Source organism: Eleginops maclovinus, chromosome 24, assembly GCF_036324505.1.
Source record: "Eleginops maclovinus isolate JMC-PN-2008 ecotype Puerto Natales chromosome 24, JC_Emac_rtc_rv5, whole genome shotgun sequence".
Taxonomy (NCBI): domain Eukaryota; kingdom Metazoa; phylum Chordata; class Actinopteri; order Perciformes; family Eleginopidae; genus Eleginops; species Eleginops maclovinus.
Genome location: NC_086372.1, coordinates 1122812 through 1135203, shown reverse-complemented (window position 1 = coordinate 1135203; position 12392 = coordinate 1122812). Strand labels below are relative to the sequence as shown.

Sequence of the window (12392 nt, the reverse complement as noted above, 5' to 3'; positions counted from 1 at the left end):
ACAAACCTATGTGTATGTGTGTCGTTTGTTTTTCTGAAGGACACATTTTAACTTCACTTTACTTTTATTAGCAAATAATATTTGAAAGACACTCAACAAACCTCCTATCTCTGCTTTCATCTCCTCCTCCATCCTCCTTGTCCTTTCTGCATTCCTTTATCGATAAGAACATACACTTTATCTTCCTTATTGGACAAAACTGCGACTCTCATCTTGAGGATAAACCGTGTGTGGAAGAAACTAGAAGGAAAAGTCAGGTAAAAAACTAAGTAGATGTGCATTTTCTGCACACTAAATCAGATGCATGAGTAGATGTGATTTTCTGTGACATTTAACTTAAATTGCAGAGCAGGAAATTTACTTTCAGATGCAAAAATGCTGTTTTTAATGCTGAGTCACTGCAAAGAGGTGGTCTTTAGGTACAATTCTCATAAGAAAATAGGCTTTTAAAGGGTAATCTAAACACTGAAATGACAAATAACCTTGAAGTGATTCCAGCGCCCTGCTTTAAATTCACATATTGCATTAATGGTTCAGTCTGTGAAGTCTCATTGCTTTTTATTTGTGCATCTCTTTCTTGTTTGACTTCTTCCTTGGTCTGACTCGGTGGAGGACCGACGTGTTGTTGTTGTTTCTTCTTCTCTTGTTTTCTGCAGATGGTTACATGATGTCCTGCTGGTGCTGCGTCGACTCGCTGACGACCTGGAGGGGAGAGACAAACACTCGGAGATATGGAAGATAAAGGAGCTGAAGGTAAGCATCTGTCTGAAGTAAAACGGAGGCTCCAGAGGCGAACATTCTGCATGTCTTTGAGCTGTTCACAGGCAGATATAGGACTTTATCCTGTCACTTTTGTCATTTTGGAGACATTCCTCTTTCTTTCCGTGTGTGTAATAGTTGTGACTTTATTGTAAAGGTATAGATATGAAAATAAGGATTTGCTGATCTCATTTTGCAAAGAATTTCCTTTGTGAATACCAAGACAGGATTGCTATTAAACCTGACGTGTCCGGGCACGCCTGTGATGTATGTTTTCCGAGGCGCTGCCGGTATAGCGTGAGAGGATCTGATCCGGACCTGTCGCTGCATGTGTGTATAGGTGTGTTTACTTGGAAAGAAGTGCCGCCTGTTTGTCACCATGTCGTCAGCAGGTCATACTATTTTTTAAAGATGAAAACAAATGCTATTCTGCAGGAATTACTGCTAATAAATATATGAAAACACTATATATTGAACACTAACTGAGCTGTTATCCCCCTTTCATCAGGACGGGGGGATTTCAGTGGCTGTGCATTAAACACTTTAACTTTTAAGGGCAGAATGAACTATACGCTGACCCAGTTTAGGCACTGAGCGATATATATGTAGGCCCAATCGATTTCAAACAGTCAATAAGTGGAAATTGATGTACACCGAATCCTAAAGGGTATAAGTTATAATGGTCTCTATCTCCTGCAGTATTCTGGCTCTTCAGTGGTGGTATTTTACCTCTCCATCGCGGGTTTCGATGGTTTTGATGAGGACGGTTTTCTTTGAATGCAGCTCGGAGGAGCGCTGGTGCTCGGGGCTGGTCTCTGCGGAAACACAGGGTCAGAATAAAGTTTCAAAAGTATTTAAAATCCAGCAAAGATAACCATTTAACTCCACCACAGAACATGATATTTCTCATTCCATTACTCCTCTTTTCTTCTGTATGATGCCATGTAAGCACTATTTTTATTCAACATTTAAATGATGATGGTCAGTCTGTCCTTTAGTGGTGCGTTCAGGTGAGAGAAGCAGTTGTGTTCGTACCTCTGAAGCTCAGGGTCGAGTAACTCTGCACAGGCAAGGTGATCCTGCAAAGGCAGAAGGAAAAATTCAGTGCCAACAGGACACAGGTCTGTCATATTTTGAAAAGAGAATATCAAAAATGCATCCCTCTTCCTAAGACATAATTGTGCAATTTATGAAATCCTTTTCACTTTTTGCAGATGATGCATGCACACAAAATCCTGCATGAAGTTTGATGTTCAACGAGCTCCAACGTCACCTGCTCTCCTCTCCTTCCAGCAGCTTCCTGTAGGTGGCGATCTCCACGTCCAGCGCCATCTTGACGTTGAGCAGGTCCTGGTATTCGCGGAGGTGGCGCGCCATCTCGTCCTTCATGTTGGCGATCTCCGCCTCCAGCCGGGAGATGGTGTCCTGGAAGCCGCCGGCGTCCCGTCCGTGCCGCTCCTCCATGTCCCGCATCTGCCTCATCAGGGACTCGTTCTGCATGTGTACCAGAAAAAGTGTGTGAAACTGTGTGTGTGTGTGTGTGTGTGTGTGTGTGTGTGTGTGTGTGTGTGTGTGTGTGTGTGTGTGTGTGTGTGTGTGTGTGTGTGTGTGTGTGTGTGTGTGTGTGTGTGTGTGTGTGTGTGTGTGTGTGTGTGTGTGTGTGTGTGTGTGTGTGTGTGTGTGTGTGCTAGAGGGGGACGTACGGTGCCTTTGAGCGAGTCGATCTCGCAGGTGTAGGACTGGATCTGGTGTCTGAACTCCATGGTCTCCTGCCGGGCCTGCTTCAGCGCCTCGTTGTTTTTACTCACCGCCTGGTTCAGGTCAGTCACCTAGAGGGGTCAAAGGTCACGAGAGATGTTTAGCTTCCATTGCAATGAAGAGCGACCAATACAATCCTTCTCTTCGCAGTCCTTGCTAACATTCCCTCACCTTCGACTTGTACCAGTCCTCGGCCTCGGAGATGTTCTTGGCGGCGATGCCCTCGTACTGAGCTCTGATGTCCCGCAGCGCTGCCGTCAGGTCGGGCTTGGACATGTCCATCTGGATCTGCACCTGAGTCTCCTGCATCTGTGTCTGCAGCTCACGGATCTCCTGCAGGAGGAGGAGGAGGATGTCAGGTTACAGTGGAGGTGGGTATGTTTTAAACCTGCAATATCCAGCACTGGTTGCAATTGAATAAAAGTCTATGGGAAAATGTGCCACATTTTCTCTTAAATTAATAATCTCTGTAAACATTTTCCTCATGAGTTCATGGTCTTAATCTCTAGTTTCAGGTCTTCTTCAAAACAAAATGATGACTCCTATTCAGAGTTAAATAGACGATGAAGCAGCCAATGCTTTAGGGCAGAGTGCATAGAAGTCTACGAGAAAATGTGCCCACTTCTCACTTGTCCTCTTCAATGCAACCTGCTCATTTTGTAAATGATGCTCCTATTTCTAAGATAAAAAAGGGTTTGCTTTAGGGCGGGGCTTCATTGTGATTGAAATATCGTTGACTGGACATGTCACAAGGTAGTGAACTTTAACCCTTGCTATCTCAGAATAAAAACAAAGACAGAAAGGATGAAGATGACGGTGATTTTGACATATTTCTTTCAAAAACTGTCCTTAAATGAGTTGAAGATCTGAATAATCTGTGCCTCAAAGTGACTAAGCCATAATAAAGGCAGAAGAAGAAGGGAGGACCTCCTCATGGATCCTCTTCAGGAAGGCGATCTCCTCCTGCAGCGTCTCGATGCGTCTCTCCAGATCCAGACGAGCCAGAGTGGCGGCGTCAACATCCTGCAACAGGTCGGTGAGTCAGGATTAGAAGTGCGTAAAGCAATCATTGAAATCTTGTGCAGTAATTCAGGAGCACTCACCGCCCTGAAAGCAGCCAGGTTGTTCTCTGCCTCCTCTCTCTGGATGATCTCCTCCTGCAGTCTGGAGATCATACAGGATGTTGCAGTGATTATTTATCCCCCCTCTGTCTTTATAAAACTGACACTCATAATGTAAACCACAGAGAGAGACAGGGCAGATCAGCTGCTTCAGATATGTGCAGTGCTTTCCTCTCCTTTTATAGAAGAGGGCAGTGTAAACAGTGTGTGTGTGTGTGTGTGTGTGTGTGTGTGTGTGTGTGTGTGTGTGTGTGTGTGTGTGTGTGTGTGTGTGTGTGTGTGTGTGTGTGTGTGTGTGTGTGTGTGTGTGTGTGTGTGTGTGTGTGTGTGTGTGTGTGTGTGTGTGTGTGTGTGTGTGTGTGTGTGTGTGTGTGTGTGTGTGTGTTAATCATTTTTATGCATAAACACACTACAGAGTATACTAGATTAGCTGCAGACTCGGCAGCAAACTTTATGAAAATGTATTTATTATTTTAATATGTGAAGTTAAAAACTGTCTAAGCCACCTCTAAGGTTAACATGCATTTATTTTTACTACTACTTTAGTAAAAACAGAATGCACAACTTTTGTTTTTAGGACAGAATTTCTACAGTTTTATTATTACTTTACACGCACGCACGCACGCACGCACGCACGCACACACGCACGCACACGCACACACAGCTAAAATCTCACTCATGCACACACACTCAAACATTTCTCTTAAAGAGACACACACACGCCCTGTGGCCCCGCCCACCTGAGCTTCAGCTTGTCGACGTCGTCCACCAGGTTGTCTCTCTCAATCTCCACCCTCGCCCTCTGATTGGTCAGGATCTCCACCTGCCTCCTCAGTTCGCTCATCTCCTCCTCATACAGGTCGGCGATGCGCGTCGGCTCGCGGCCGCGCACGCGCTCCACCTCCACCGCCAGCGCCTGGTTCTGCTGCTCCAGGAAGCGCACCTTCTCGATGTAGCTGGCGAAGCGGTCGTTCAGGTGCTGCAGCTCCACCTTCTCGTTGGTGCGCGTCGTCATGAACTCCTGGTTGATTGCATCCGCCAGGCTGAAGTCCAGCGTCTCGCCCATGCCGGCATAGGAGCGCCCGAGGGAGGCGCGGGAGGAGGCGGCCAGGGGCTTCCCGTAGAGGCTGGAGGAGATGCGGTACGCCGGTGTGGAGCTGGTCCGGGTCACCTCATACACCCTGGAGGACACGTTGCCCCCCCCGGCACCATGGCCCAGCAGGGAGCGGTTGAGGGAGGGCGAGGCGTAGGCGCCTTGGCCGAAGTGGCGGCGGTAAGAGGAGGCGCTTTGGGCGGAGGAGCTGTAGGAGGCCATGTTGGAAGAGGGCTGCAGCAGAGGGGAGCACTGAGGGAGAACTGTCTGCCCCGGCTATTTGTAGTTACCCACTCCCACAATTGTTTACCCCTCCTCCCTAAGAACGGCCCTCTATCCTTCCACCCTCCTTTCCTACCCACTTCATCTACTCCTCCTTCACATATTCCTCTCCTCCTCTTTTACCCTTTAATTCACATTTCATTCACAACCGTTCTCTTACTGACGCGTTCCTGTGGCCTTCTCTACTATCAGATCACTCTTAGCTTCCTGTGACGCGGAGAGTCAGGTTTCTGTGCATGTAAGTGGTCTGCAGAGGCTAAACTCCTTCCCATACCCTCCCCCCTGCCTGAAACGCCTCCATTGGACTCCTTTGTTTACTTCCTTAACATAATGACATCACTATGTAACATGCATGCTTCTATTGGCTAACGCTCCAACACATTATACCTGATAGGCTAAGGGGCGAGACATCTCTAAGCTGGTTGACCAATCAGGGCTCTGTTTCAGACAGAGGGTGAAAAGAGGTTCAGTATGAGAAAAATAAAGAGTTTTTGAGCATTAAAGCATGGAGACACCGATTTGGAAAAAGTTAACAATTCTGTTAACCTACATTAGAGAGTTTTGTCATCATGAAAGAGGGAGTCTGAGTTTCAAACCTCAACCACAGCGAACAATAATCTGGATCGGTTTGGAAGATGATGTCATTGACCTATTGAGTCATTTACTTAGAGGACCTGCGTCTGTGATCTCACGACACAACGATGTGAGGACGGAGAAGAGTCGGCGGCGTCCGTCCTCACATGGAGAGGCAGAGCAGGTTGTTAATGACGGCGCCTGCTTTCACTAACCTGCCTTAAAAAGGAAAACTATCCCATCCTAGAGAGACCGAACACTGTGTCCCTGCAGGCGTTCCCACAGCAGGAGGAAGCACACACTCCCAAACAATAGGTGTCATAATGACAATCATGAGTGGGACAGTGGAGTGGATTTAAATGGAGCTTCCCATCTGCAAGGGAAAAACACTTTAACACTATGTGGATTTATACAAAAGAATATCTTATAAAACAAAGAAAAACCAACACAGAAAAAGTGGAATTTCATACGTTTTAAAGGTTACAATTCTTACAGATATCCTCAAAGTCTAATTAGTTAAAAAACACATTTTTAGTGTCCTCTTATGAATGCATTTGTTAAATTACCATACAGTTAGAAGCCAGTCTGTTCTGCTCCTCTACTGCAGCCTGTTGCTCCCACATCTAAAGTCTGCTAAAGTGTGTGTGTGTGTGTGTGTGTGTGTGTGTGTGTGTGTGTGTGTGTGTGTGTGTGTGTGTGTGTGTGTGTGTGTGTGTGTGTGTGTGTGTGTGTGTGTGTGTGTGTGTGTGTGTGTGTGTGTGTGTGTGTGTGTGTGTGTGTGTGTGTGTGTGTGTGTGTGTGTGTGTGTGTGTGTTCATCCTTCTGTGCTTCCTCAAGACTCCGCTCGCTGACAGCTGATATAAACATCTCTTCATCGTTTTCAGGCGCTCCTCTTCTTCTCCCCTCCATGACGTTCAGGACTATATAAGGCCGGTTCCTGCGGTCACACTGTGATGGATTAAAAAAATAAACTGACATGAGTCAAAAAGACACAGAGATAGAGAGATAGGTTAGAAATATATATTATACATAAAAAATAATTTCAAAAGAAAAGATACGAATCAAATGACTTGAAGAATAAAAAAGGACAATATAAATAATTTAGAATATATATATATATATATATATATATATATATATATATATATATATATAGTAGGCAATAATGACGGTGTGCTTGAAATTAATCAGATGCATATACCATATAAACGTATATACACACATCTGTACATACACAAAACAATATGTCAGATTAACGCAGTGCTAAACTTTCACTCTGCACTTCTTTAGTATAGCATACTTAACATTTAAAGGATTATATGTAAAACAGACTAACTGATACTCCTGTAGGCCTGTAAATAATACAATAGGTGTAATTACACCGCCTGGCCGCTGGGCGTCACTGTGGCTGGAAAACAGACAGCTTCTCTCTCTGCTAATCTGTGCCTGCCTCTCGATACTGCCGAAGTTCACAGTTTGAAGGTGCAATTAATGCAGGTGAGTGTCATAAACATCCTTATCGTGTCTCAAACATCCTCATCGTGTCTCAGTGGTATGCGGAGGTGTTTGGAGCTGCTCGCAGACGAAGAAGAGACAGAAGTCCCGTGCAGGTTAGCTAGCGAAAGGTAGACAAACACCGGTGTGTCTTTTATCGGACAAGCGTTGGCTATTGTGCTTTAAAGTCAAGCTGCAAGCTACGTGTTATTTTACTACTTTCAGATTGGTTGTTATTATCGTAATTTAAATATTCGTAGCCGATCGGAAAGTACAGCAATAGAGGCTGAAATCTCGCGATACGTGGCCGAAGTTGTAATTTGTAGCCGCTAGCTTTGCTGTCTCACTTCCCTCTGGCGAACTTGTGACTCTTTCTTTTTCTCAGTCATTCATCATGAAAAGCTCCAAAGAGGCCGTGCAGTCTGCAGCCAAAGAGTTCCTGCAGTTTGTCAACAAAGGAGTCTCTCCATATCATGGTAAAGTCTAAAAACAAATGAAGAAATGTCCTTTACTTTTCCACATTTTAAGAATGACTGTGTGTGTTTGGATCCTTAACCGAGGTAGACCTTCTAAAACAGCTCTTAACAGTCATGCATTCAAACCCTGTATGTATGTGAGTAAATATAAATGAATCTACGATATTTAATTGTGTTGGTGCTCGTTAAATGGCAGCAGCTTTAGTCCTGCACAAAATCAAGCATTATAGTTAATGTAAGTCAAGATGAGCAGTGTCAGCATGAAGTCTCTGTTCTTGTTAACAGACGACTTTGAGCCCGAGATAAGATAAGATGTGCAGATGGAAAAGACATTTCATAATGTGTCCTACATGCACTTTGACCTGTGCAGTCTCACAGTGGGCATGCATAAGCAATGATAAGTGCACTGTGTTTATGTTAGTAAAAAGTGTGTGTGCTTTCTTATAATGCGGAAACATTTGCAGGACATGTTCATTTTCTTACCCTCAGTCCATCAGTTTGAGCTTGATGGACTGGGAACTAGATACCACTGACATATATAAACCCAATAAACATCTGTGTTTTTAATGATCTCTGTTCCTGCAGTGGTGGAGGAGTGCAAGCGGCGTCTGCTGCAGGCCGGCTTCATCGAGCTGAAGGAGGCCGAGCAGTGGGACATCAAGCCCTCCAGCAAGGTCTGCCACAGATAATAATCTACAGTCAGCTGACTCTTGAATTTAAATCATGATATTTGATTCCCCTCCTCTTCTGCCGTCTTCAGTACTTTGTGACCAGGAACTTTTCGAGCCTCATCGCCTTCGCTGTGGGTGGACATTTCCTGCCCGGAAACGGCTTCTCTATGATCGGAGCGCACACTGACAGCCCCTGCCTCAGAGTGAGAGCCCGCCCACATCCACCTGTCAATCACCACCTTTGAACTTTTCTTACTGTTCATCCAGAGTCTGAATATTCTTCAGCTAAACTCAACAGTCAGCATGTGTTGTTGGATGAGATATGGAAGAATATTGTCTTGGTGTTTCAGGTGAAGCCGAGGTCTAAGCGGACGAAGCAGGGCTGCCTGCAGGTCGGGGTGGAGTGCTACGGCGGCGGCATCTGGAACACCTGGTTCGACCGCGACCTGACCCTCGCCGGCCGCGTCATCGTCAAGGTACGGACATTTCATCTATCACATCTTTAATGCAGTTTTACCGGAAAAATTGCAATTCAATCTCTGCAGGTTTAAGGAGGTGTGTGTGTGTGTGTGTGTGTGTGTGTGTGTGTGTGTGTGTGTGTGTGTGTGTGTGTGTGTGTGTGTGTGTGTGTGTGTGTGTGTGTGTGTGTGTGTGTGTGTGTGTGTGTGTGTGTGTGTGTGTGTGTGTGTGTGTGTGTGTGTGTGTGTGTGTGTGTGTGTGTGTGTGTGTGTGTGTGTGTGTGTGTGTGTGTGTGTGTGTGTGTGTGTGTGTGTGTGTGTGTGTGTGTGTGTGTGTGTGTGTGTGTGTGTGTGTGTGTGTGTGTGTGTGTGTGTGTGTGTGTGTGTGTGTGTGTGTTCCTCCCACAGAGTGACGGGCGTCTGGTTCAGCGTTTGTTCCACGTTTCGCGGCCTCTGCTCAGGATCCCTCACCTCGCCATCCACCTGCAGAGGGACGTGAACGACTCCTTCGGCCCCAACAAGGAGAACCACCTGTCAGTGAGCTACTGAACTTTAAAGACTTTCATACATGAGTAGAGTTCATTTTAAAGTGTGTGTGTGTGTGTGTCAGGGTGCCCATCATCGCCACCGTAGTGCAGGAGGAGCTGGAGACGGGCTGTGCCTCCTCCGGTGATCCTGCCTGTGCTACCAACACGGTAAAACACACGCGTGCAAGACATTTCTCCAGAGTGATTAACTGCATGAGACGGCAGATCTGGTGACGGGAGTTGTGTTCTCCCTCCCCAGGCGGAGAAGCACCACCCCGCGCTGGTGAAGCTGCTCTGCTCGGAGCTTGGCGTGGAGCCTGAAGCTCTGCTGGACTTTGAGCTCTGCCTCGCCGACACTCAGCCTGCGGTGAGTCTGCAGATAAACCACTTCCTGTCTCCTGGATCTGATTTATCCTCTAAAGCAGCAGGGATACTACGACTACTATTTCCTATTTAAAGCCTCATTTCAAAGTGCCTTTTGCGATTTGTATCTGCTCCTCCTCCTCTGCTCCTCTCTGCAGGCCTTGGGAGGAATCTACGAAGAGTTCATTTATTCTCCTCGTCTGGACAACCTGCACAGCTGCTACTGCTCCCTGCAGGTCAGAACATGTATTGCTTGGTTCTGTTTTGTTGTTGTTCACTTCGTAAACCACAACAGGCCTGACTCTGTTCTCCTTCAGGCTCTGTTGGAGTCCTGCTCCGGAGACTCTCTGTCCAAAGATCCCAACGTCCGCATGATCACGCTGTACGACAACGAGGAGGTGAGAGTCACTGTCGGATGTTTTGTTTCCTTGTACCTGTGGGAAAATGATGCACACCTTCTGATGTTGTGTTCTGCAGGTGGGCTCAGAGAGCGCTCAGGGTGCTCAGTCCAACCTGACGGAGCTCATCCTCAGCCGCCTCTCCTCCTCCACCTCCAACCTCACGGCCTTCCAGCAGGCGGCGCCACTCTCCTTCATGATCAGCGCCGACATGGCCCACGCCGTGCACCCAAACTACCAGTCAGTGTATACACACACACACACACTATATATCTGCATATCTTAATTTTATTTTATACAGCTTTTTGTTTTTCTTCTCAGGGAGAAACATGAGGAGAACCATCGCCCAGCTTTCCACAAGGTGACGAGATTAAATTCAGTTTTTTTAGTGAGCGTTCTTCTGAATTTTGGACTGTTTTATAACGTTAAAGCCAACATGAATGCATGAATAGATAGTGTAATAATAAATGTGACTTAGCCTCACTTATATTAATATGATTCTCCTTTCAGGGCCCAGTGATCAAGTTCAACAGCAACCAGCGCTACGCCACCACGGCCGTCACCGCCTCCGTCATCAGGGAGGTCGCAGGACAGGTCAACGTGCCTCTGCAGGTACTGTGTTTGTGTGTGACAAGAAATGACTGGTCTGCAGACTGAGCATCTTTGCACAGATCTCATAGCAAAAAGAAATAAGTGTGACGAGTATAACGACACAGAAGGAGCCCCGAAGAAGAGGAAAGAAGGAGCATGATGCATAAATTATCCTTCCCCTTTGCTGTGAACAAAACCTCTGAATTATCTGAGACTGGGATCTGGAGCTGAGAAAGGTTGTTCACGTCACAGCGATGATCAGCTTAGACACGGTTAATAAGTGCAGAGACACCGGAGGAGCTGTTACTTTGGGATGTCCTTAATAAAGATAAGAAACCTGCACAAACTCTTCGTATGTGTTTCTCTTGAGTTCAAGAGGTTTGGGAGGTAAAGCTGAAAGGTAGTTCATTGTTTCTTTAAGGGGACATATCAGTATTTAGTCTCTACTGTACATTAGTAAATAATCCTCTAGAGTTTGACCTTCAACCTCCCCCTGCAGGACGTGATGGTGCGTAACGACAGCCCCTGTGGCACCACCATCGGACCCATCCTGGCCGCCCGTCTCGGCATCCCCGTGGTGGACATCGGCGCTCCGCAGCTCTCCATGCACTCCATCAGAGAGATGTGCTGCACCTCCAGTGTCCTGCAGAGCACCAGCCTCTTCAAGGTAACGCCCGCCACCGAAACAGGCACAATGATGTCTGTTAATATATTTATAAATCCTCTAAAATGAAGAAAGAGTGGATTCAACACCTCTGACAGAGCTCCATGAAGCTCAGATTAACTGCAGAACAGTCAGCTTCAGGTGAGGATTTGTGATTATAGATGATATATATTTGCGTTTTGGAGAAAGCGAGACGTCAACACTTGTGATTTGCATTTGTTTCTAAAATAACAATTGAACGATATTCATTTAGCAAATAATCGCCAAATGCCAGTTCACTTTAGGGGTGTTAGAAGCTCTTTAAGGCTCTTCCTTTTGCATGTTCCTTACACAATAACCAAGGAAAACACGGAATGCAGGCTTCTTAAAAAGTCTTGGAAAATGCTTATTTTGAAAAGATTCAAGCTAAGGAATAGGATTTTAAAACAAACAAACGGCAGCTAAAACACGGACCTTGTGTGTTCAGAGGATCGAGATGTTTGTTATCCTCCTCTTCTTCTTCTTCCATCATGTAGATCATTTTGTTCTCCTTTCTTTTTATTTCACCCCATTCCTGTCTGCTTCCTCCTGCAGGGCTTCTTTGAGTTGTTCCCCACCTTGAGGAAGTCTCTGGTTGTCGACTAAAGCTGTGGCGAATCACTGACGGACACAAAGGCTGTCATTTTCCACGCACAGAATCGAGACGTGTTGGAAATGATAAATCCTTTCTCGTAGAAACGGTTCCTCAGCTTGCTGCACTTAAGGAGCACTTCCAGATTGTTATTCAGACCTGAAATTGATTAGAAAATAATAAAATATTGAAGGTTTTTCTGTTTTTTCTCCTCCTTTCTTTTAGACTTTCTGCACCTCTGTTTTTAAAACACACACACTCCTGCACACTGCAGGGATCAGTCCTTGACTTTGACTTACTAATCTCAGTATTTATCTGAGGAAGGAGTGTGATAAAACACAGCTGACTGTCAGAGGTGTTGATGAAACCTGTTTTAAATTAGGAAAGAAAACTAAATTCAGACAAACATAAAGAATACAATTAATTACATGATTAAATTATCTATAGCATCATTTTGATTTCCGAGAACCAGCACCTTATCGTGGTGGAGAGGTTTGTGTGCCCCGATGAACCTGGGGGCTGTGTTGTCTGGAACCTTGTGTTCCTGGTAGGGT

General features: G+C 45.7%; 2 protein-coding genes across 4 annotated transcripts; one reads left to right on the top strand and one right to left on the bottom strand.

Moving 5' to 3' along the window:
• Positions 1 to 45: 45 nt before the first annotated feature.
• Positions 46 to 4991, bottom strand: desmb (desmin b). Its single transcript, XM_063877632.1, has 9 exons — positions 4379 to 4991; positions 3621 to 3681; positions 3445 to 3540; positions 2689 to 2850; positions 2463 to 2588; positions 2033 to 2253; positions 1795 to 1838; positions 1489 to 1574; positions 46 to 702 (listed from the first exon to the last, which is right to left on the bottom strand). The coding sequence occupies exons 1-9, from the start codon at positions 4951 to 4953 to the stop codon at positions 661 to 663; spliced, it is 1413 nt and encodes a 470-aa protein (XP_063733702.1). The 5' UTR covers positions 4954 to 4991; the 3' UTR covers positions 46 to 660.
• A 1821-nt stretch (positions 4992 to 6812) lies between these two features.
• Positions 6813 to 12034, top strand: dnpep (aspartyl aminopeptidase). 3 transcript variants are annotated; one of them, XM_063877629.1, is made up of 15 exons: positions 6813 to 7083; positions 7466 to 7556; positions 8142 to 8230; positions 8317 to 8430; positions 8578 to 8703; positions 9094 to 9218; positions 9296 to 9380; positions 9472 to 9579; positions 9734 to 9811; positions 9893 to 9973; positions 10053 to 10213; positions 10295 to 10334; positions 10484 to 10585; positions 11064 to 11231; positions 11802 to 12034. In XM_063877629.1, the coding sequence occupies exons 1-15, from the start codon at positions 7078 to 7080 to the stop codon at positions 11850 to 11852; spliced, it is 1425 nt and encodes a 474-aa protein (XP_063733699.1). In that variant the 5' UTR covers positions 6813 to 7077; the 3' UTR covers positions 11853 to 12034. The 3 variants fall into 3 exon arrangements, with proteins under 3 accessions (XP_063733699.1, XP_063733701.1, XP_063733700.1); XM_063877631.1 differs by having other exon boundaries at positions 7036 to 7196; XM_063877630.1 differs by having other exon boundaries at positions 7079 to 7211.
• The last annotated feature ends 358 nt before the right edge of the window (positions 12035 to 12392 follow it).

Excerpts from the sequence above, each read along its gene's own strand:
- desmb (XM_063877632.1), bottom strand. The coding sequence starts at position 4,953 with ATGGCCTCCTACAGCTCCTCCGCCCAAAGCGCCTCCTCTTACCGCCGC. Across the intron at positions 3,541-3,620 it reads ACCTGGCTGCTTTCAGGGCG|GATGTTGACGCCGCCACTCT; the intron begins GTGAGTGCTCCT and ends GACCTGTTGCAG. Across the intron at positions 1,575-1,794 it reads CTCGACCCTGAGCTTCAGAG|AGACCAGCCCCGAGCACCAG; the intron begins GTACGAACACAA and ends GTGTTTCCGCAG.
- dnpep (XM_063877629.1), top strand. Across the intron at positions 9,219-9,295 it reads CCCAACAAGGAGAACCACCT|GGTGCCCATCATCGCCACCG; the intron begins GTCAGTGAGCTA and ends TGTGTGTGTCAG. Across the intron at positions 10,335-10,483 it reads ATCGCCCAGCTTTCCACAAG|GGCCCAGTGATCAAGTTCAA; the intron begins GTGACGAGATTA and ends TTCTCCTTTCAG.